Source organism: Nelumbo nucifera, chromosome 3 (genome assembly GCF_055504915.1).
Source record: "Nelumbo nucifera cultivar China Antique chromosome 3, China Antique-T2T, whole genome shotgun sequence".
Taxonomy (NCBI): Eukaryota; Viridiplantae; Streptophyta; class Magnoliopsida; order Proteales; family Nelumbonaceae; genus Nelumbo; species Nelumbo nucifera.
In genome coordinates, this window is record NC_142651.1 from 107,644,003 (window position 1) to 107,669,797 (window position 25,795).

The following is a 25,795-nucleotide window of genomic DNA, read 5'->3' on the forward strand; positions in this document are numbered from 1 at the left end:
CTAATGTTTGGGGCCCATATGCTATCCCCTGCATGGGTGGATATAAATACATCATCCTCTTCATTGATGACTACAATCAGTATACATGGCTCTACTTGATGAAAAGTCGAGATTAAGTTCCTATGATTGTTCAAAACTTCATGAATATGGTAGAAACACGGTTTGAGAAAATAATTAAGATAATAAGATTTGACAATGCCAAGGAATACTTTGAACATCATTTGCATAGATTTCTTGAAGATCGGGGCATTATTCACCAAAGTTCATGTAGTCATACTCCACAACAAAATGGGGTGGTTGAAAGAAAGAACAAGCATGTGGTTAAAGTTGCTCGAGGTTGACTGTTTCAAACTCATGTTCCCACTCGTTTCTAGGGTGATGCTGTTGAGACAGCCGTGTATCTCATTAACAGACTTCCGTCAATGATCCTTAACCTTCATTCTCCTCGTCAACTTCTTTTCCCTGATGAACCTCCTTTTAATTTACCCCTCAAGATTTTTGGTTGTGTTTGTTTTGTTTATGATATGAGTCCTTCCTGGCGTAAGTTTGATCCTAAATTAGTTAAATGTGTTTTCCTTGGTTATTCTCCAGTCCAGAAAGGCTATAAATGCTTTGATGCTCTCTCTGGCAAGAGGTATGTCTCTAAGGATGTTACCTTTTTGGAGTCCTATTCTTTTTTCCAATCATCCCGTCCTTCTCTTCAGGGGGAGAATGCAAGTGAAGAATGGACTCCCTTCTGCCTTCCTGTTCCCACCTTTGTTCCTCCTTCTCCTCCCTTTCTTCCCAGTAACAATGGTATTCCTTCCCCTCCTCCTCCTCCTATGTAATCGACCTCGGTCCTGGCAGCAGTTTTTCATCAAGTGCAGTAAGAGGGTGCTCCTGAAGCAGAATGCTCATCACAAGATTCTTGCACTTAGTGTAGATGGTCCTTGGGCCCCAAGATTCTTGATAAGAGAAGCAACAGGATTAGCAGAAAATATGAACAGCTCATCAGGTGGAGTCCAAGGGCTGCAAACAAGCCAACGGATGCTCCAGCAAGACAAGGGATTACAAGGGGTTACAAAGGAAGATCTAATTTGGGGGCCTGGGCACAGGGCTAATTATTAATATAACTGTTTTTTTGTTTCTACTCTAATGTCACCCCAGTGCTGTTGTATATGTTCCCTTCATTACAAACTCATTGGGATATCAGGATTATTGTGTTCTTGATACTTAATTAAACTCTCTTGATTACTGTTGCTGATTTTAGGCCCATATCAAATCCCAAACATCTGACTTACCGGATGTGTGATGTTATAGCGTAACACTGCATTGCGAATTGCTTCCAGGTCTTTCTCATTATCAAACTTTGCAGAATGCACACCGACAACAGTGAACTGCATAGATAAAAGCATAAGAAACTACTAGAAATGAATATATCAATGGAAAACTCAGTGAGTCCATTCAGACTACGAAATCATTATATTTCTTCCTTGAAATGAACATAGGCCTACCACAATATTACGTAGACACATACATATGCACATGTTAAAAAGAAAACATCATAATCATCGTTTCGTACCCTCCACAAGACCTGGAATTGGCAATGCAAGGCAAAAGCCAGTGCAGAACACAGAGTTTCATTTTCTAGGAGACAAGGATCCTCTTGCTTTCATTTGACACTCTAATATATGAATCGTGACATATCAAAATGACAAAATAATGCTGATTTGGAAAGGGGAAAGAAACCACTGAAGAAAAAATCAAGTTTCTTCATATTCATGCACCAGTGGCACTATCATGATTTTTAGGTAATTTTGGTTAATTTAAGTTTTTTTGAAAGTTATTTTCTAGTCAGTTTGTAGGAATATGATCAATTATCTTAAAGAGTCATTCTTTCAGAGTTTTTTGAATTTTGTAAAATTGAAACTGGAATCACATCACTTTTCTTTAACCTATTTTTTAAGAGCCAAAACTTGCCCATGTTGCATGATTTGGTATCATTAGATAGGTTATTGAGTTACCTATCCAACAAGACCAAGATTTTGTAAACCCAATATGTTTCAAGAGAGTTATTGCCATTGTACTGTAAGGTGCCAGTTTGTCAAAGGACTCTACGCTTTCTATTTTTAAGCTCTATCTTGCAATTGTTATTGATTTGTTCACTTTAATAGGATTAGTAATGAGTATCTAGACTTATTTTAGGAGATGAAGTCATTATTTAAATACCCCTATGTGTCTATTTAATCAGTTTCCTACTTGAAATTAGAGTTCATAATGGGAGATCTGAGCCCTTGCATTGAATCTATGTCATTGACTAAATTTTTAAAGTCTATTTGGTAAATAAAAGTTATGTTTTAGTGAATTGTAGTTGTGGGAGATGACTTTAAGTTTATCTTCTCCTTCAGTTTTCTATTTTCCTCTTCTGAATGTGTAATATCTTTCTTCTCTTTCAGTTTTCTATTTTCCTCTTCCGAATGTGAAATATCTTTCTTCTCTTTCTCTTCTCTATTTTCTTCTACATTCTTGACCAGAATCCCTTCTATTTCTCCTTTTTTATGATAAATGGGTGATGTGTTCATTAAAGAAAAGAGGCACAGGGAACCCCTATGTTTCGACTGCTGCTACAGTAGTCCGAACAGGAAGAGGAGAAGAAGAAGAAGAAGAAGGGTCTGTCGAAAATCTGATGGTTAACCCATCCAGTCGACCCCCTTAATCTATATTAGATTCTAATAATGTTTACAAAGACAGAAATGCCCTTACTTAAGTGTGGGGCAGAGTAACTCTAATAACACTGCCACATAAGCAAGTTACTTAACAAACAGAAGAAGACTAAACTACCCTTATTCGGCACATCTTAACACTCCCCCTCAAGCTGGAGAATATATGTCATATAATCCAAGCTTGTTACATAGATAGTTCACTTTCCCTGAGCTTAGAGCTTTTGTAAACAAATCTGCCCACTGGTCATTCAATCCCACATGTTCTGTATTTATCTCTCCAGCAAGAACCTTCTCTCTCACAAAGTGGCAATCAACCTCTATGTGCTTTGTTCTTTCATGAAAGACAGGATTGGATGAGATATGGAGTGCAGCTTGGTTGTCACAGTACAATCTCATAGGTTTATCCATGTGAAACACAATTTCTTGTAGGAGATTCCTCAGCCACACTAATTCACAGGTAGTGTGAGCCATGGCCCTATATTCGGCTTCAGCACTGCTTCTGGCCACAACCGTCTGCTTTTTACCCTTCCATGTCACAAGATTTCCTCCAAGAAATGTGCAATAGCCTATAGTAGATCTTCTGCCATTCACTAAGCCTGCCCAGTCTGCATCTGTATACCCAACTACCTCAAGTTTTCCTCCTGGTTTATACAATAGCCCACGGCCTGGAGCTCCTTTCAGATACCTCACAATTCTAAGAACTGCATCCCAGTGAGGTATACGAGGGTTCTGCATGAATTGGCTCACCACACTGACTGCAAAGGAGATGTCGGGTCTCGTGATAGTCAGATAGTTCAGCTTTCCCACTAGTCATCTATACCTTCCAGGATCTTCAAATACTTCTCCTGTATCACTACTCAACTTAACATTTGGTTCCATAGGGGTCTCAGCCAGTTTTGCACCTAACAGTCCTGTTTCTTCCAATAGATCAAGGACATATTTCCTTTGGCACAGATTCACACCTTGTTTTGACCTAGCAACCTCTATTCCCAATAAATACTTTAATGTTCCAAGGTCTTTTGTTTGCAAATGATTTTGCAAAAATACCTTTAGTTTGCCAATCCCCAATTTATCACTACCAGTGATGACAATATCATCCACATAGACCACTAATAAAATCTTCCCAGCTTCTGAGTCATAACTGAACACTGAGTGATCAACCTGGCATTGCTTCATTCCAAAACTCTTCACCACTTCGCTGAACTTCCCAAACCAAGCACGTGGAGATTGCTTCAACCCATAAATTGCTTTCTTCAGCTTGCACACCTTACCAACCTCCCCCTGAGCAACAAACCCAGGTGGTTGCTCCATATATACCTCCTCCACTAGATCACCATGGAGGAAGGCATTCTTTATGTCAAGTTGAAAGAGAGGCCAATCATACATAACTGCCAAGGAAATTAGGACACGAACGGAACCAATTTTAGCCACCGGAGAGAATGTCTCCATGTAGTCCACACCATACAACTGTGAGTAACCTTTAGCAACAAGTCTGGCCTTCAAACGCTCCACACTACCATCTGGCAAGTATTTCACAGTATACACCCATTTACAGCCCACAGCATGCTTACCAGGTGGGAGAGTAGTAAATTCCCACGTTTGAGTATGTTGAAGAGCAGAAAGTTCCTCCTCCATTGCCTGTCGCCATCCAGGTGAACTAAGAGCTTCTTGAACATTGTTAGGTATGGAAATAGAAGACAAAAGTGAAACAAACTGGCGATGTAATGTAGAAAGACGAGATAATGAAACAAAATTGGAAATGGGATGGAGTGTAGAACTGCGTTTACCTTTTCGTAAGGCAATGGGTAGGTCAAGGTCTGAAGGTTCTGCAATAGGGGCCATGAGAGGATCCGTAGATGAGGTAGAAGCAGGAGGAGGGGCCAGTGTCGTTCGACGTGTATACACTTGTCGGATCGGTGGTCGTTCAGTGGTGACCTGCACTGGATGAGGTGATGAGTCTACTCCAACAACAGCCTCTGGAACTGAATCACTGACAGGAAGAGGAAGAGGAGGTAAGGGTGAGGACAAGGGTGCTTCATGACTGGAGAAGAAGGGTACAGACTCAAAAAAGGTGACATCAGGGCAGACATAGCACTTTCGGGCAATGGGATTATAACACTTGTACCCTTTTTTTAGTCCAAGAGTAGCCAAGGAAGACACATTTAATTGAGCGTGCATCTAGCTTGTCTATTCCAGGGCTCAGATTATGAACAAAGCACACACAACCAAAGACACAAGGAGTTAATGGAAACGGAGATAAAGTGGGAAACAAGATGGAGAAGGGGGACCGACCATGAAGAATAAAAGAGGGCATCCGATTAATGAGAAAACAAGCAGTGAGTACAGCATCACTCCAAAACCGTTTAGGAACATTCATGTGGTGAAGCATAGACCGAGCAATTTCAAGAAGCTGACGATTCTTCCGTTCAGCCACCCCATTTTGTTGAGGGGTGAAAGCACACGAGGTCTGATGAATAATGCCATGCTGTTCTAAATACTATTGAAATGAAGTAAGAAAGTATTCACGACCATTATCTAAACGGAGAACTTTGATTGGAACACCAAATTGTGTGCGTATTTCAGCATGGAATTTTTGAAAAATGGAAAATAATTCACTTCTTTCTTTCATTAAGTAAATCCATGTCATTCTTGAACAATCATCAATAAAGGAGACAAAATACTTGTACCCATTATAAGACTCTATTTTGATTGGACCCCAAACATCTAAATGAACCAAAGAAAAAGGACTCAACATACGACTCTCAACTCTTGGACTGAAGGACACACGACGGTGTTTACCAAACTGACATGACTCACATTGTAAAACTGACAACTGACTCAATGACGGAACCAACATGTTGAGAACCTTGAGAGATGGATGTCCCAGTCGGCAATGCCATTGTAGAGGAGTAAGGGAAGTCTGAAGTGCAATTGAAGATCCACCACCGTCAAGGTAATACAATCCACCAGCTTCATGCCCCCCACCAATCTTCTTCCCCGTCTTGAGATCCTGAAAAACACAAGTGTAAGAGCTTTGGTTATTTTACCAGCAGACATAAGATTGAATGGAAACTTAGGTACATATAAAACAGATGATAAGGGGACAAAAGCCATGTCAACATTACCAACACCACAAATGGGAGATGAGGACCCATTGGCAAGTATAACAGTTTGTGATGTGGAGGTTTCAGAAAGAGAAGAGAACACACCTGGAGTCCCAGTCATATGATCTGAGGCTCCAGAGTCAATAATCCAGGAAGGAGTTTTAGATGACATGCAAGCAATACCTGATTGGGCAAGTGTGGCAGTGGTATGCTGTGAAGTAGTTTGAAGGAACCGTTCATACTCATCACGCGAAACACTCACCATTTCCCTCCCAGAAATAGATGTAGATGTGGGAGGTGTTCGGTCTGCCAGTTTACTGTCACTAATAACAATCTCGCCTGCTACAGCATGATTAGCCCATTTAGAGGGAGGGCCATGTAGGTCATAACAGAAATTCACTGTGTGTCCTTCCCTACCACAATGAGTACACTTCCTTGTAGAGTTATTTTTTCCTCTGCCACAGCCTCCCCCTGAGTCACGGCCACCCCGACCAATCATGGAATTGCCACAGCCGCCTCTGGGAGCATGACCTCCCCCTCTTGTACTATGTCCACCTCCTCTAGCTGTCACAAGTGCTGATCTATCAGACTATGTGGGGTTCTCTGTCTGTCCCAAAGAAATTCTACAAAGTCTTGAGAATACTTCCTCAAGTGTAGGAAGAGTAGACCCCCCCAATATTTGAGCTCTAACTAGTTCATATTCCGACTTCAGCCCCACTAAAAATCTTGTAACATCTAGTTGCTCCCTTTGCTGTTGCTGAACTTGAATATCTGGAGTAAGGGGATGATAGACATTGAGTTCATTCCTTATATTCTTCATGCAGGCATAGTACTCTTCTAGTGTTTTGGTTCCTTGTTGTAAATCAAAGTACTCCTGATAAAGCTGATATACTCTTGTTGTGTTATCTTGTCCAGAATATAGCTTCTTAGCATGCTCCCATATATCCTTAGCCGTATCAAGGAACATGAAGTTGGCACTGATTTTGGGTTCCATACTATTCCACAGCCAAGTCATGATTTGAGCATCTTCTTGTTCCCAATCATCAAACCCTGGAGAGTCAACCGGTGGCTTCTCATCTCTTACATGCTTTACTTTCTTCTTTGCCTTGAGAAAAACTTCCACTGATTTAGCCCATGGAACATAGTTCTCCCCATTCAGCTTAATTGAGGTCATTTGTACCCCTAGGTAGTCGGGGGAAATTACTACACTAGGTTTCTGATCATTGTAGCCATCTCCTATTGCTGCCATTGTACTCTTTCACAGTTGCTTCTAACTTTACTTCTCAGCTACAAGCTTATTGATGTTGTTCACAGTTTGATATTTCAGCACCTATTGCAGCCCCTAAACACAACAGTGGAAGCACACACTTGTTCTTATTCACACTACTGCTGACTTCACACACCTACGTCCCACATAAGCATCAATTTACCACTCACTAATCACAAGTAGGCCCTCTTACAACCACTCAAAACAAATTGTGCATCACAAGCACCACAACACAGTCAAATCTGCTGCACCCAGTTCAGACTTGTTTAACACACTTAAGAGGGCATTACACAACCACAAGGAGTTCGGCAAGGTCACTGCATTCCACCTTACACCACTCGGCCACTTACAGCAGCCCTAACACCACTTAACAACTGACAGCAGCCCTACACCATTCAACAACTTACAGCAGCCCTACACCATTTGGCTACTGCACACATAGCCCTTCCTAGGGCAACAATGAACCTAGTTCTCTAGGTTCTAATCAATACTAACAGCTTCTTGTAGGGTTTCTACCCAGAAATATAAGTAACAGTAGAAGAAGAGAGAACCGACCTTCCTTTGAGAATATCAATCAACCATTCACTGCTGAAGTCACTTTCCTTGTTGAAGAAGGTTATGCGCAGCAGAGAGGGACAAGCTGTAATGTTTCTGACCTAGGGCGAACCAGTTCTCTCCATTGACTGACCAAAAACGAAGGAGAAGAGTCACAAACAATGCTGAGGTGCTTTACCAACTGAAGTAGGTCAGGAGCATGACTCTGATACCATATTTCGACTGCTGCTACAGTAGTCCGAACAGGAAGAGGAGAAGAAGAAGAAGAAGGGTCTGTCGAAAATCTGATGGTTAACCCATCCAGTCAACCCCCTTAATCTATATTAGATTCTAATAATGTTTACAAAGACAGAAATGCCCTTACTTAAGTGTGGGGCAGAGTAACTCTAATAACACTGCCACATAAGCAAGTTACTTAATAAACAGAAGAAGACTAAACTACCCCTATTCGGCACATCTTAACACCCTAGATACAAAAGGCATGGTTAATGAGCTAGAAACATGACTGGAAATTACAAAATATCAGCCAACAAAGGATTTCTACTTCTTCTTTCTTGAACCTATATTAGATTGGAATTGTTCCACGTACACCCTTATAGGACTTTTTTGTACAAAGAATGAGGTAAACAAGGCCCTAGAAATGACACAAGGAATAAGCAGTTCTTCTGATAGATAATTATGATCTTTATTAATTATGAAAAGAAAAATTGGATGTAAACTATAGCAGGTATGTTTTGTTAGGCTGGAATTTCACCACCAAACCTCCTTACTTGCATTTCAAAATTACAAATAGTTCTCATTTGTTGTACCCCAGTACATCCATTCCCTGTTAGCACCCTGTTTAGCAAGTTTACCAGTCATACAGTTCACTGATCTGTGAACCCACATGAATGACACAACCCTCTCCTTTATTAGGGTTGTGAATAAACAGTTCCATCATCAGTATTGGAGAGGATCCTTCTTCTGGTTGGGGGCAATTATACAAACCAAAAAAATCTGGAGGCCACTATAAGGATGGAAACTCATCCTTGGTTTACACAATGGTGTTTTCTTTTTTGAGAGTGGGGGTGGGAGCATGGCTACCTGGATCTGACCCTGTCCATCATATATATGAAGTAATGAAGCTTGTGAAGTAGAAGCCCACTTAATGTGGAAATCCAGAAAAACAAGACATTGTAATATTATAAAAGAAAGGGATAATTTACCGGCTTATCCTTGTATTTATTCTCCAAAAATTCCAGATCTGGCAATACATGCATGCAGTTTATACAACAATAAGTCCAAAAATCCAGTAGAACCACCTTGCCTTTCAAATCCTGCTCAATCAAGCAGAAAGGTTAGAACTGAAGCTGCACCAAAATGGTATTTACTATTTCCTAATCAAGACTATACTAGTATACTGTATACAACTTCAGCAAAAACAAGTACAGTAATCCTCAGAAATGTTTAGAAAGAATTTTAATGGTAGAGAAAAACCAGTTCATGTGTTACAAGAAATCACAGGATGCAGAAATAATTTCATAATAATTATTTTTATCAATAATTTCATAAAAATTATTGATCTTTTCCAAACCAATTCACTATCAAGTATTAATATCAGCCAATAAACATCCCTGAAATGAAAGGTCAAAGTAAAGATGAATGAACATCCCCTTTTCAGAGAATGTAGGTCCTAGGTAAGAGGCATAAAAGCGAAAAAGGCATGGTATTGTATTAATAAATGTAAAAATTGCAATGCTCTGCACAATGAGCCAATATGCAGGAGACATTCCAATCTGTACAGACTATTCATTACAATTAGATACAAAAGGAGTCCCACTATCAAAAAAAGAACCATAGGGGCATTTTAAGACAGCTATGACTTGCTGCCAATGAATAAATTTTTTCCCATCATATTTCATGACAGTGTCCTCTGAGTTGTACTCAATAATCAGGAGAAGCAACAAAAAACACCAAGAACATTTAATAACCAAGCAGTTGAATAATGCTCATGAACTTGTATAGTGTCTGCTATTCCTTCGGAATCTCTTGCCTTTCTTTTTAAATATTGGAAGGAAAAAACTGTTTTTTTTTATTATCCTTTTTAACCATCATCATTATCTAAGCTTTATACCAACTACCTGGAGTTGACCACATGAATCCTGTTTCGCCATTCTGTTCTATTTAATGTCGCATCCATTGTTAAGTCATGCGCACTTAAATCATTTCTTGCAACTTCAACCCATGTCCCTCTTGGTCTGCCCATAGCTCTTCTAGTCTCTTCAACTTGTAACATATCACCTTTTCTCACGGGTGCTGTAGGTGGCCTTTTGTGAGCATGACCAAATCATCTAAGTTTACTTTTCCTCATTTTATCACCTACTAGCTATTAAATGTGCACATGCTTTGCAAGTGGCAATTTTAGATGACCATGATAGTAGAAATGTGCCCAAATGCTTTCTACAAAAATTTTAGTTTTTTGTTTTTTTTTTGTGTTTTATCTTGTTTAATTCTTATTACTGAATTATGACATCAAGGGTTGACATGTTTGACCCAAAAGGTTGAACTGTCGATCCACTACCAAACAAGAAAAGAATTCCATTTATGTCGGTTTTAAATTTTGTATTTTATTTCCATCATCAATAAAAACAATTCTTCTTCATCACATTTACTTTTCTTTGATAGGATTAATCAGTGATTTAAAAGGCACACCTCATGTGTGCCTAGGCACACAGGCGAGGTGCATTTTAAGGTAGGCTCCTTGCCTAGGTCCTAGGCACACCAGTTTCAAAAAGCACATGCCTGGTGATCCTTGTGCCTCAGCCCAAGCATGTGCATTTTTTATTTTTTGTGCTTTTTAAGCATGGCTAATGTTGTTCATTCATTCATCCTAATAAAAGATTGTTAGTATTCAGCCGAACTGAGAAGAGAGAGAAAGAAGAGAGAGAGAGAGGAGAAGAAGAAGAAGAAGAAGAAGAAGAAGAGAGGAGAATAGTGTCGAACTGAGAAGACTAAAAGTCTAACCCAGTCGACCATATATTTAAACTTGGTAAATAAGTATACAAAGAAATGCCCCGGCCTAGACAGAAGGCATATAACTAATACATTACTTAGATGGAAAAGATTGAAATACCCCTGTTTTGTCAACTCTAAGGTGGTGTTTGATAAATCTAAAATCTGAAGTCTGAAAAGTTAAAAAGGATATTAAAAGTGTCTGAAATCTGAAAAGAGGCATAGATGCTTTCTTACTTTTTGGAAGCTCTGAATATATAAGCTTGTTTGTGTTTGATCAAACATTTAACATCTGAAATTCCCTAATTTTACTATTTTACCCCTAGAATAGACTATTTGGTAATTTTGAGCTCAATTTGTACAGTTTATATAAAATAATTTATCAAATTCAAAATAATATTTAATAATTAATAATAAATAAATTTTTAATAATTAATAATTAACACAAATAAAAATTAATAAAGTTAATTAATAACTAATAAAAAATATTGAAATAATTAACACTAATAAAGATTAAAATAATTAATAAAAAATCAAAAGCCACGGAATGCAACCTAGAAAATCAAAAGAAATCTGAAAAACAATGACACCAGATTCATTTGTTGAGTTGGGCCGATTTCTAGTTATTGGGCCCAATTGTTTTGTTCTTATTTTAAGCTGTTAAGTTAGGAAGTTGTTGGGCTTTAGGCCCATTAGCTTATGTTTTTTAAGTTCTGACTGTTCAGCTACTTTAGTAGCCGCCCTACTAAGGGCATTCGTGTAATCTTTCATTCTTTTAAGTTAAGTATAAAATATAATGAGGGGTTGGCGGCCAGAACTAATTTAATTCTGGTTATCATCCCACTCTTTCTTTCCCCTCTTTTCTTCTCTACTGCTGAAACTCTTCATCTTCTTCTTCTTTCTCTTCACAAGAAACTCATCCTGATTTACAAGCAGTGATTTCTACTTGGTATCAGAGCATGGCCGAAGGTTCCTTAAGTTGTTTTCTCATGCAGCACTAGATCGGCCAACTGCATGGTGATTTAAGAGGCTGATCAAAGATCTCAGGTAAGCCCAGTTTTTGGACTTTTTGGTGAATCTATTTTGCCCTATAGTTGGTCTAGGGTTTCTCATCAAAATCAGGAAAAACTAGAGAAAGGGAAAGAATCCTGTTTCTATTGGACTCTTCAATTTTGACCTAGGAAGTGGTGCCCTAATTTTTTAGGGTTCCTTGGAGTTTTCTGAAGGGGGCGGTTCAAGTCCTGCCTGATTTGGAGGTTTCTGGAGAGAGCGGCTGCCTCTTCTCTCTCTTCTCCTGACCCACAGAAAAGTAATCTTTTGTGGGAGGACCATCTAGGGCACCAGAAAGGTGTTGTTGGTTCCAAAAGTGTTTCATTTGATCTTCTTGCATATTACAGTAATTTTCTTTGCACCTTTTGAGAAGTATGGAGGGTCACGGAGTTGAAAACAAGCCCAAGAGTGAAATGGGACCAGTGGGAGGAGGTGTTGGAGACCTTTTCGGGCCTAGGACCATTACTACAATTAAATTGGATGGTTCGAATTACTTAGAATGGTCACAATCTACAAAGATGGCCATTGGCGCTCGTGGGAAATTAGGGTATATCACTGGTGAAGAAGTGAAACCTGAAACTAACAACTCCCGGTGGGTACAGGATAATTATATGGTGATGACTTGGCTGTGTAATTCCATGTTGCCCCATATAAGTAAAAACTTTTTATGGGCAAATACAGCTAAGGAAATATGGGATGGGGTTGCAGAAACCTATTCATAGAGGGAGAATGTTGCTAGGACTTATCAATTGACAAATCGGATTATTGCCACAAAGACAGGGAAATAGACCTATTGTAGTTTACTTTTCAGCCCTTAAAACCCTATGGCAGGAGATTGACCATTTAGAGACATTTGCTTGGGAAACCACTAAGGATGCTAACTGCCTACCAGAAACACCTAGAGAAGTACAAGGTGTTTGAATTTCTTGTTGGCCTTAATCCCGAGTATGATATCGCAAGGCAGCACATTCTTTCTAGGGACAGTGTTACCCTCTCCCAAGCATATGCCTTTGTGTCAAGGGAGGAGAGCAGGAGAATGTGATGATGAAAAGTTCTGGTTTTGATCAGTCAGCCATGGTTAGTACTGTGAGACCTAAACAAGGTGGAGACCAGAGTGGCAGTGAAATCAAGAAGGAAGTCAAAAACAATTTGATCTGTGACTACTATAAAAAGCCTAAACACACAAGAGATACTTGGTGGAAGCTTCATCCACATCTTGCGCCGAATAGACTCAAAAATAAGAAGGGAAATGCTCACATGGCAGTCACGGGTGACATTTCGGCCCCTCCTACTACAGCTGCTCTGGAGTCTGTTGCGGCTGCTGCAGTAAGGGCCGAACTTGAGAGGTATGGGCAGTTTCTGAACCAGCGGGATACAGCCAGTTCTAGTTCAGCAATAGGCGGACAGCAAGGTATAGGTGATTCTGGTGGAGTTCACTCTACTTCCTTTGCTCACACAGGTAGTTCACATGCCACTGCAAATTATGTTTCTACTTCAGGTAAGGAGGGACCTCCTTGGATTATAGATTCTAGAGCCTTATAGCACATGACCCATAGCTCCACTATTTTTTCCTCTTACCAGCTTTGTTCTGGCAGAGACAAGGTCTCCACAGCTGATGGACCTCATGTTCCCATTGATAGGAAGGAGTGTGTCAAGATTAGTGAATCCATTTCCCTTCCCTTTGTCCTTCATGTTCCCAGATTGAGCACTAATTTGTTATCTGTTAGTAGATTGATTAAGAACCTGAACTGTTCAGTAATTTTTTCTCCTGGTCATTGTATCTTGCAGGATCTGGATACAAAGAGAATGAGTGGGAGTGATCGTGAAGTGAATGGAATCTACCTCCTGGATGTGCTTTCTCCTCATCAGAATCATCATGTTAACAGGGATAGTGAGTCAGGGTCTATGGGTCAGATTATGCTTTGGAATAATCGTTTCGGTCATTTGCCTTTTCCTTCTTTGAGTCTTTTGTTTCCAAAGCTATTTGAGTATGTTAGTTTGTCAAGTCTGGAGTGTGAAGGTTGTCAACTTGGAAAGTGATGAGGGCGGATTTGGCCCTCCAATGACATTGTGACACATGGCATCCCGAAACAGTTGGATGACACCCAGATGCCACCTAGGCGATAATTTGGAGTCCCAGATCGTAGTTCGTCTTCGCCCTGACCTGGCAACCTACCTTTACCGCCAACCTAGCGACTTCAACCACAACATAGGCCGGCAAGGAGCACCTCGTCTAGGGCCAACCTGTAGCACCTTGTCACTGGCCGATTCGACCTTGACGCGAGGAGCAACCTCCCTTGAGGGATTGCCAACCTGACTGAGCTCCAGGAGGCAACCTGCGAGTTGTGCTCACCGACAAATTTGGTATGCATATCCCGAACTCCCAAGTTTCTCAAAAGTTGGCCCACGTACCGAGTGTTCCGGAGGATGGACAACATGCGTAGCGGTTACCTTCGGGGATCTCGGACCAGTTAGGCGACTTACCAAAAATCTCGGATGCGATGTGTGAAGCCTACGCCAAACAAAGCCTATATAAAGGCACCAACCCCAATGACATGAAAAGGTACATGCGATTTAGTGCATTCTAGCTCTCCTTGTTCTCAAACTCTCAGCTCGCATATACTATTACTGACTTAAGCATCGGAGCGACCTCGCCAGGTTAGCCACCCCGGGTTCTCCGATACCTCCCTTTCTTTGCAGTTCGAGCGACCTACTTGACAACGGGCGCCCGAGCTGCCCTACAGCTAGGAGCATCCAAATCGCGCACCATTGCAAACATTCCTTTAAAGCTAGTAATAAAATGTGTTCTTCTTTTGATGTTATTCATTCTTATGTGTGGGGACCTTATCATGTTCCTTCTATGGGTGGTTATCGATATTTTCTCTTATTTGTAGATGATTTCTCTCGATATTCTTGGGTTTACTTGATAAGATCCAGAGATGAGGTACTATCCTTGATAAGGTAATTTCATCAGATGGTGCTAACACAGTTTGGAACACAAATAAAGGTGTTCAGATCAGACAATGCCAGGGAATATTTTGAAAAACACCTTGCTTCATATCTGTTAGAATATGGTGTTGTCCATCAGAGCAGTTGTTCCTACAGTCCACAGCAGAATGGTGTTGCAGAAATGAAGAACAGACACATTGTTAAGATTGCAAGAAGCATGATGATCACATCTACAGTTCCAATTCGGTTTTGGGGTGATGCAGTTCTCACAACAGTATATTTGGTTAACTGGGTGCCCTCTCGTATACTTGGATTCAGCACCCCATTCAATCTCCTTTTTCCTAAGGGGGAGATGTTTCATATTGCTCTCAGGGTGTTTGGGTGTGTCTGCTTTGCACATACCCTTGGTCCTCACCGCTCGATGCTTGACCCGAAGGCAAAGAAGTGTGTCTTCCTTGGATATGCAGAAAATCAAAAAGGGTACGACTACTATGATCCAATCTCTGGGAGTCAGTATGTTTCTATGGATGTCACTTTTTTTAAGTCCACATACTTCTTCTCGAGGAATCCTTCTCAGGGGGAGTGTTTTGGGGAAGTGAGTAGCCTATCCCTCTCCTAGTTCCAGTCCCTATGTCCACTCCTGTGCTTGATCCTCCTATGTCACCTACCTTACCACCTCCCTTGTGTCCTGCTTCTCAACGTTACTCACGACAGAGACTTCACAAGGAGGTTGATTCCACTACAACAGAACCCACATCACTTCTTGTCGGTTCCTTGGAGACTCCAAATTCAGCTGACACAGATTCAAGTATTCCTCTTGATCCCTCTATTGTTTCAGTTCCCATTGATTCTACTAATCCCGTTACAGATAACTTGGACCTTCCTATTGCTCTCAGAAAAGGGAAGAGAAAATGTACTGCTCATTGTATTTCACAGTACTTATCCTACAGTGGACTTTCTCCTTCCTATCGTGCTTTTCTTTCCTCTCTTGACTCTGTGTCTATACCCAAGGGTGTCAGTAAGGCTCTCTCCAAACCTTAGTGGAAGACAGCTATGCAGGAAGAGATGGAAGCTTTAATTAAGAATCAGACATGGGAGATTGTGGACCTACCAGAGGGCAAGGAGACTGTTGGATGCAGATGGGTTTACACAGTAAAATAAAAGGTAGATGGAAGTATAGAAAGGTACAAGGCCAGACTTCTTGTAAGAGGGTACACACAGACCTACGGCATTGATTACTTAAAGACCTTTGCACCAATTGCAAAGATGACCTCTGTTCGGATACTTCTTTCTCTTGCTGCCACATAATCTTGGCCCTTGTTTCAACTTGATGTGAAGAACGCCTTCCTAAATGGGCATCTGCAAGAGAAAGTGTATATGGATCTTCCTGTTGGCTTCTACAGTGGTGCTGAAAAGGGAAAGGTATGCAGGCTTAAGAAGTCACTTTATGGCTTAAAACAGTCTCCCAGAGCATGGTTTGACAGGTTCAGGAAAGCCTTGATTGCTTTTGGCTACACTCGGACTCAATCCGATCATACCTTGTTTGTGAAGCGAAGGGGATCCTTGGTGTCAGTCCTAATTGTTTATGTGGATGATATTGTTGTCACAAGGAATGACCTAAGTGAGATTGATTGTCTGAAGAAGAATCTACACAAAGAATTTGAAATTAAGGATCTTGGAGAACTTAGATACTTCTTAGGCATTGAAGTTGCAAGATCAAAACATGGAATTTTTATCTCTCAAGGAAGTATGTCTTGGATCTTCTTCAAGAAACAAGGTAGCTTGGAACAAAGGCAATCAGTACTCCTATTGATCAGAATCACAGAATTAATGCATCACAAAGTGAGCCAGTAAAGGACATTGGGAGATACTAGAGACTTGTGGGTCGACTGCTATACTTGTGTATGACAATACCAGACATTTCCTATGCAGTAAGTGTGGTAAGTCAATACATGCATGCTCCACGAGTCCAGCATTGGGAGGCAATTGACAAGATTCTTGCTTATCTGAAGTGACACCCGAGTAGAGGCATATTGTTTACTGATCATGGACAGTTGAAACTAGAGGCTTATATAGATGCAGATTGGGCAGGATGCCTTGATGACAGAAGATCTACTTCAGGAGTATGCACCCTTGTTGGGGGGTAACCTTGTCTCGTGGAAGAGTAAGAAACAGACAGTGGTGGCAAGATCAAGTGCTGAAGCTGAATACAGGGCCATGGCACATGGAATTTCAGAACTTCTCTGGATCCATTCCCTATTAGGAGAGATTGGTGTATAGGCAGAAGAACCTATGATGTTGTACTGTGATAACCAGGCAGCAATTAACATTACCCATAACCTAGTTCAGCATGACCCGACTAAGCACATTGAAGTGGATAGACATTTCATCAGAGAAAGGGTGACTTCTGGGGAAGTTTGTCTCCCATACATTGCTTCTGATCTGCAGCTTGCTAATGTTCTCACAAAAGGTGTTGCAAGGAATAAGCTAGAGCATGATCTACGCAAGTTGGGATGTGTGACATTTACTCCCAACTTGAGGGGGAGTGTTGAGTTGGGCCGATTTCTAGTTACTGGGCCCAGTTGTTTTGTTCTTATTTTAAATTGTTAAGTTAGGAAGTTATTGGGCTTTAGGCCCATTAGCTTATGTTTTTTAAGTTGTGACTGTTCAGCTACTTTAGTAGCTGCCCTACTAAAGGCATTCTTGTAATCTTTCATTCTTTTAAGTTAAGTATAAAATATGATGAAGGGTTGGCGGTCAGAACTAATTTAATTCTGGTTATCATCCCACTCTTTCTTTCCCCTCTTTTCTTCTCTACTGCTGAAACTCTTCATCTTCTTCTTCTTTCTCTTCACAAGGAATTCATCCTGATTTACAAACAGTGATTTCTACTTCATTATTCAGCACCATAAGCACTAAACCAGGGGGAATAATAATACTAATAATAAAAACAGAACTCCTTGAACATCTACAACTCCATTAGGAAAACGCGTAAACCCAACCATCCCCGAAATCTCCAAACAATTTAACCTCAAAAGGCCAAGGAATTCAACCATCAATAAGTTACAAAAATTCATTAAAACAAATATAACTAACAGAAGAAAGCTATATTGAAGAACCACCAACGATTTGAGGAACTTGCCAGTGATCAGAAAAAACCAAGTGAAGAGTTGGAGAAGCACCACCAACGGTTCGCGAAACTTGCATGTGATCGAAATAACCCAGAAGAATAAGAATTGGAAGAGAATCAGAGAAGCTGGAAGAAAGGCACCACTACTCACCTTTGCTGCTGCTTCAATGCTGGATAGGGCCGACAGGGGATTGATTAAAACCCAAAAAGTCGAGAAAACGGTTAAGAATGATGACAGCTTGCATTTGCAACCACGAGAAGAAGTGGATTTGAGACATACCTGGAGCAGAGCTTCGAAGGTGCATTGTTCGTCTTTCTCGGCAAAGAAGAACACGAACGTTTTAGGGTTGGGTTTAAAACGGGGGCATAATGTGTCTCTTCCAAAATTATGTTGGGGTATTTTCGACTTTAGGCCACACCTGAAATGCGTCTGAGCATGTTAAGGGCCGCACTAACGTCTTTGGTTTTCATATTTGAAAAATCATTTCAGATCACCATTCAAATGCAATACCAAATGAGTTTGGTATTTGAAAAGCAAGTATTTCAGACTTCATACCTCTAAAAAGAGTTATCAAACGCGTCTTAAGTCTCTAACACTCCCCCTCAAGCTGGAGAATATATATCATATAATCCCAGCTGGTTACATATGTAGCTCACTCTTCCGAAACTCAACCCTTTCGTGAACATATCTGCCCATTGATCACCTGTTCTCACATGCTCTGTCCTTGTCACACCATTGATGACCTTTTCCCTTACAAAGTGGCAATCTACCTCTATGTGTTTAGTTCTCTCATGGAAAACTGGGTTGGATGAGATGTGAATTGCAGCCTGGTTGTCATAGTATAGCTTCATGGGTTTGCTTATTGAGAACCCGATTTCCTACAATAGAGTCTTCAATCACACTAGTTCACATGCAGTGTGTGCCATGGCCCTGTATTCTACTTCTACACTACTCCTTGCTACACAGTCTGTTTCTTGCTCTTCCATGTCACAAGATTTCCTCCAAGAAAGATGCAATAACCTATAGTGGATCTTCTATCTGATACAGAGCCAGCCTAGTCTACGTCAATGTATCCAACTATTTCAAGATCACCTTCTGGCTTGTATAGTAACCCACGACCTGAAGCCCCCTTCAAATACCGCACAATCCTAAGAACTGCATCCTAGTGAGGTACCTGAGGACTCTGTATAAATTGGCTTACCACGCTGACAGCAAATGAGATATCAAGCCTAGTGATAGTTAGATAATTCAGTTTTCCCACTAGCCTTTTATACCTTCCAGGATTATCAAACAATTCACCTGTGTCACTTCCCAACTTCACATTCAGTTCCATGGGAGTTTCAACTAGTTTAGCACCTAGTAACCTTGTTTCTTCCAACAAGTCAAGGATATATTTCCGCTAACAGAGGTTTATGCCTTGCTTTGATCTAGCAACTTCTATACCTAGGAAATACTTCAACTTCCCAAGATCTTTTGTTTGAAAGTGATCTTGTAGGAAAGTCTTCAATCTATCAATCCCAACTCTATCACTGCCAGTTATGACTATGTCATCCACATAAACTACTAGCAAGATCTTCCCGGCCAGAGAGTCCGCTAAATATTGAATGGTCAACTTGACATTGTCTCATTCCAAACTCCTTCACCACCTCACTAAATTTTCCAAACCAAGCACGGGGAGACTGTTTGAGCCCATAAATCGCCTACCTGAGCTTACACACCTTACCATCCTCCCCTGAGCAACAAACCCTGGTGGTTGCTCCATGTACACTACTTCCTCTAGAAGATCACCATGGAGAAAGGCATTTTTAATATCAAGCTGAAATAGAGGCCAATCAACACACATACGAAGCCAATCTTTGCAACTGGATAAAAGGTTTCAACATAGTCTACACCATTGTTTTGACCATAATTCATAAAAAATAATAATAATAATAATAACTTGAGTAGAATTAGGGTTTCCCTATTCAGGGTATATAAGTATGCACTATGTCTGCTAAAACCCCTTAATTATATTCCTTGAAGGAAATACCCTTTGATTTTGATCTTATGTGAAAGAGCTACTTTGTAAGGGTTAAACCCAATAATAGGTATAAGCAGTCCCATCAGCTTGGACTCTTAACGGGTTATACCCATGAGTGGGCCCCACAATTGGTAGATAGGTCATGGGACCCATACACCATTGGGTACCTATGTATTTAAATTTATACATCTTAACAGTGAGTCCCGTTAATCGATAAAAAGTGGGACCCACTATACTGATTTGGTGGCGGGCATGACCCACATTAATATTTTAAACTCAAATATTTTGACGGTGGGCCCCACTGATAGGTGGGACCCACTAGTTTGATTTGATGGTGGACATGGCCCACTTTAATGTTTTGAGCTTAAATATTTTGACAGTGGGCCCCACTGTCAGGTGGGACCCACTAGGTTGATTTATTAATGGGCATGGCCCACTTTAAGATTTAAAACTTAAATATTTTGATAGTGGGCCCCGCTGACAGGTGGGACCCACTAGGTTGATTCATTAGTGGGCATAACCCACTATAAGATTTAAAAGCTTAAATATTTTGACAATGTGCCCTGTTGACAGGTGGGACCCACTAGGTTGATTCATTAGTGGGCATGACCCACTTTAAGATTTTAAAACTTAAATATTTTGACAATGGGCCCCGTTGACAGGTGGGACCCACTAGGTTGATTTGTTAATGGGTGTGATCCACTTTAAGATTTAAAACTTTTATATTTTTGACAGTGGGCCCGTTGACAGGTGGAACCCACTAGTTTGATTTAATAGTGGGCATGACCCACTTTAAGATTTTAAACTTAAATATTTAAACAATGGGCCCTGCTGACAGGTGGGCCCACTAGATTGGTTTAATAGTGGGTGTAGCCCACTTTAATGCTTTTATATTGAATATTTTAACAGTGGGCCCCACTGACAGGTGGGACCCGCTATATTGATTTAATAGTGGGCATAGCCCACTTTGACATTGTAAACTTGAATAATTTAACAGTGGGACCCACTATGTTGATTAAATAGTGGGCATGTCCCACTTTAACGTTTTAAACTTAAATATTTTAACAATGGGCCACACTAACAAGTGGGACCCACTATACTGATTGTGCACCTATATATTTAAACAGTGGACCCCACTAATATATGTTGCTTAAATAGTGTGCATGGCCCACTTTAAACTTAAATGTTCTGGTTATGGTTGGTGGGACCCACTAAATCAGCATTGCTGTTATACAGTAGATCTACTTGGATTTGATGGAGAGGATCCACCTATTACAATAATGTAATATGCTGTTGCAAGGTAACTAGAAGGGGGCCCACTAAATCAGATAGGCGACATCTGTTGTGACATTGGATATGGCCCACTAGTCAACCTGCTTTAATGGTGGGTAAGAACCACCGCACTAGCCCAAAGAAGATTAAATTAATCAGTGGGCAGGACTCACTAAATCAGAATAAGTGATACTTGTTGTGAACAGTGAGTATGGCCCACTAGTTAGCTTGTTTTAATGGTGGATAAGAGCCACCGAATTAGCCCAAATATGAGTAAATCAATTAGGACAAGTGATGCCTGCTAGAACAGTGGGTATGGCCCACTAATCAGCCTATTTAAATGGTGGATAAGAGCCACCGAATTATCCCAAATATGATTAAGTCAATTAGGATAAATATGTCTGCTAGAACAGTGGGTATGGCCCACTAATCATCCTATTTAAATGGTGGATAAGAGCCACCGAATTATCCCAAATATGATTAAATCTTATAGTGGGTAGGACCCACCATTAAACAAAACTCTAGAGGCTCCCCAGTATTAATCCCTTTTTTATCTATTTTATACATTCTTTTTGTGGTGGATAGAATCCACCGGATATGAGAAAACAAATGAGATAAGAGTTGGAGTTCAACAGAACCCTAGAGAGAGAGAGAGAGAGATGGATTGAGAATATACTAAGTTTATGGATAGAGGATAAGAGATAAAATAAAATAAAATAAAACCTATACCAGTGTATATTTATCCTCTTCAATCAGTAGAACTGTAAGTTCTCTCCCTTATTTCCTCTCTTCCTCTCTCTTCTCTCCTTTTTCTTCTCTTTCCTCTTTTTTTTTATCTCCTCTCTTCTATCTGCCGACCCCCAATTTTCTTCTCCTCTCTCCCTTGTATAGAGGGAGACAGTTATGGGGTAGGGAGGTTAGAGCAACCTCCGTGGGGTGGTTGCTTAACTCCCCCCCCCATAACCAGAATTGAAAATTTGAACTTGTGTGGAGTGGGCCAGCTGTCAAATCTGCCCCCCCCCTCAAGCTTTATATTTATTTATATTATTTTTTTTACATCATATATTTTTAGTCCTAAACAACCACAAAGTTGAGAGTACCCTTTTGCAATTAAACGGGCTTTCAAGCGTTCCACTCTCCCATCTGGTAGATACTTAACAGCATACACCCATTTACAACCAACAACATGCTTACCTGGGGGAAAATTGGTGAGTTCCCATGTATGATTGTGATGAAGAGCAAAGAGTTCCTCTTCCATAGTTTTTCGCCACCCTGGCGAGGTAAGAGCCTCCTGAACATCCTTAGGTATGGAGACAGAGGACAATAGGGTAATAAACTAGCGATGGAAAGCAGAAACGTGAGATACAGAAACATAATTGGATGGGATGTAGCGTGCAACTACGTTTACCTTTCCGCAATGCAATAAGAAGGTCAAGATCAAAAGCCAATTCAATTGTGGAAGGAGTTGGATTTGCCGCCGAAGTAGAAGGTGGTGGAGGTGTTGGTATATGTCGATGAGTATACACTCGATGAATTGGTGGTCTTTCAGTACGCTCCTGCAATGGGAAAGATGGAGACTCAAGCATAATGGAAACCACCGGAATGGAATTATCAACCGGAAGAGGAAGAGGAACCTCTGTAGGCAAAGGAGAGATATCAAAACCAGAGAAGTATGGCACCGATTCAAAAATGTAACATCAGGACAAACAAAGGCTTTCCGAGTAATAAGATTGTAGCATTTATACCCTTTTTGGGTCCTAGAGTAGCCAAGGAAGATACAATTAATGGAGCGAGCATCCAACTTGTCTAAACCAGGAACAAGATTCTGAACAAAGCACACACACCTGAAGATCCTGAGAGTCGGGGAATATGGAGACAAAATAGGAAATAAGATAGAGAATGGAGAACAACCATCAAGAATGAGCGTAGGCATGCGATTAATGAGAAAACAAGCAGTAAGTACTGCATCACTCCAGAAATGTTTAGGAACATTCATATGATGAAGAAGAGACCGAGCTGTTTCAAATAGATGTCGGTTCTTCCTCTCAGCCACCCCATTTTGCTGAGGGGTGTGAGCACAAGATGTCTGATGAATTATACCATCTTGTACCAAGTATTGCTGAAATGAAGAAAGAAAATACTCTCTACCATTGTCAGAACGAAGAATTTTAAGTAAAACCCCAAATTAGGCACTTCAGCATGAAATTTTTGGAAAATGGAAAATAATTCACTTCTTTCTTTCATTAAATAAAGCCATGTCATTATTGAACAGTCATCAACAAAGATTACAAAATATTTATGACCATTGTACGACGCAATTCTAATTGAACCCCAAACATCTGAATGAACTAAATCAAAAGGACTCTCAACTTACGACTATCAACTCTAGGACTGAAGAAAACCCGATGGTGTTTCCCATACTGACACGATTCACACTGCAAAGACGACAAAGGACTCAATGACGGAACAAGAAGCTTGAGAGCTTTAAGAGATGGATGGCCGAGTCTACAATGCCACTGAAGGAGTCAAGGAGGTTTGAAGTGCAACTATAGAGCCTCCACCGTCAAGATAATACAATCCGCCAGCTTCATGCCCTCCACCAATCTTCTTCCCCGTCGTTAGATCTCGAAAAACACAAGAGGAATGGTAAAATGTGATAGAACAATTGAGGGTTTTGTTTAGTTTACTAAAAGACATAAGATTAAAAGGAAACTTGGAAACATATAAAACAGAAGACAAAGAGAGAGATGTTATGGTAACATTACCAACACTGTAGATGGGGGAAGTAGATCCATTGGCAAGGGTAACATTATTTGATGTAGAGGTTGGAGAAAGGGAAACACACCTGGAGTCCCGGTCATGTGATCAGAGGCTCCAAAGTCAATTATCCAGGGTGAAGGCTTGGATGCTAGGCAAGCTATACCTGAATGAGCAAGGGTGGTGGTGTTTTGATGTGAAGTGGCCTGAAGAAATCTCTCATACTCCTCTCTGGGAATACTCATCATCTCATTCCCAGAAGTAGTTGTAACTATAGAAGATGTTGGATCAACTGGTTGAGTATCACTGGCTTCACTACCACCAACAGTTGCATGATTAGCCCATGTGGATGGTGGGCCATGTAAGTCATAATAAAAGTTAATTGTGTGTCCTTCTCTCCCACAGTGTGTGCACTTCCTTGATGTGCTCCCCGTTCCTCTACCACGGCCTCCCCCTGAATCACGACCTCCTCCACTGCTACGACCACCCATAGGGTTACCACGGCCTCCCTTAACTGTACGGCCACCTCCCCTATGCGCATAAGAACCACCTCAAGTGCTAACTAGTGCTGATCTGTCGAAAATTATGTTACTCTTTGTGGGGCTAAGAGATATCCTACGGAGACGGGCAAACACTTCTTCTAGAGTAGGGAGAGCATATTCTCCCAATATCTGTGCTCTGACAGGTTCATACTATGCTTTCAACCCCACCAAGAACTGTGTAACATCTAGTTGTTCCCTTTGTTGCTACTGTATTTTGACGTATGGTGTTAAGGGGTGATAGACGTTAAGTTCATTTCGAAGATTTTTCATACTGGTATAATATTCTTCAAGGATCTATTCATCAAAAAAAAATATTCTTCAAGGGTCTAATTTCCCTGCTGCAAATTGAAGTATTCTTGATAAAGCTGATAAACCCTTGTAGTGTTGTCTTGTCCAGAATAGAGTTTCTTCGCATGTTCCCATATATCCCTTTTTGTATCTAAAAACATGAAGTTAACACTGATTTTAGGCTCCATACTGTTCCACAACCACATCATGATCTGAGCATCCTCTTGCTCCCAATCACTAAAACCCGGGGATTCAGCACTCAGTTTCTCCTCCCGTACATGTTTCACTTTCTTCTTAGCCTTCAGAAACACTTCCACCAACTTGGCCCACAGAACATAGTTTTCACCATTGAGTTTGATGGATGTCATCTGGACACTTAAAAAATCATAGATCATCACACTCGATTTCTAGTCACCACTCGAATCACCCACTGACGCCATTTCAATCTACGAAACGGGTTCTGCCCGTCACACACACAAAAAAGAGGTCCCAACCACTGCACTACTGTTCTTCAACTACCACACCAGCACACTTAAAGTCACCACAAGCTTGCCCTAGCATGCATTTGGCCACTTTGAACACCACTAATCTGCAAACAAGCAGATTTAAAAACACAGAGAATCCCTCTTGAAACTGCTCATCAGAGGGTTCATACCACAACTACTGGACCGACTCGACCACCACAGCTGTCACGCATAGTGACACCAGTCCACACAAAAAAAAAAAAAAAATCTTTTCTGTTCACTCAAACTGCTGCACTCATCTACTGTCACCAGAAGTTAACCCACCAAAACCCTAGATGTTGTCGCAGAAGCCTGGGTTTCGTCGCAATCCTCTAACCCAGATTTCTCATGCCAGTAAAAAAAACGAAAAAGAAAGAATAAGGAAGAGAGAAGGCGGCTGCAGTTGACTTTTATTAGTGGCACTCTGATACCATGTTAGTATTCAGCCGAACTGAGGAGAGAAAGAAGAGAGAGAGAGAGAGGAGAAGAAAAAGAAGAAGAGGAGACTAGTGTCAAACTAAGAAGACTAAAAGTCTAACCCAATCGACCAAATATTTAAACTTGGTAAATAAGTATACAAAGACAGAAATGCCCCTGTCTAGACAGAAGGCATATAACTAATACATTACATAGATGGAAAAGACTGAAATACCCCTGTTTAGTC

The 25,795-nt window shown here is 40.7% G+C and overlaps 1 protein-coding gene and 1 long non-coding RNA gene across 7 annotated transcripts in view; both read right to left on the reverse strand.

The window, feature by feature from the left end:
• The window catches only part of LOC104598746 (haloacid dehalogenase-like hydrolase family protein), a 129,191-nt gene that overhangs the window by 85,611 nt on the left and 17,785 nt on the right, over positions 1 to 25,795 (reverse strand). For 5 of the 6 annotated variants that reach the window (XM_010260932.3, XM_088901774.1, XM_010260933.3 and 2 more), the window contains exons 13-14: positions 8,834 to 8,944; positions 1,281 to 1,376 (exon numbers count right to left, since the gene is read on the reverse strand). In XM_010260932.3, coding sequence (XP_010259234.2) covers positions 1,281 to 1,376; positions 8,834 to 8,944 — 207 coding nt within the window. The remainder of the gene's footprint in view (positions 1 to 1,280; positions 1,377 to 8,833; positions 8,945 to 25,795) is intronic. The other variant, XM_010260934.3, reaches the window with a different exon arrangement.
• LOC148801827 (uncharacterized) lies at positions 13,649 to 22,221 on the reverse strand. The gene is made up of 2 exons (XR_016084323.1): positions 18,029 to 22,221; positions 13,649 to 17,918 (listed from the first exon to the last, which is right to left on the reverse strand). It is a non-coding gene; the product is annotated as an uncharacterized LOC148801827 (long non-coding RNA).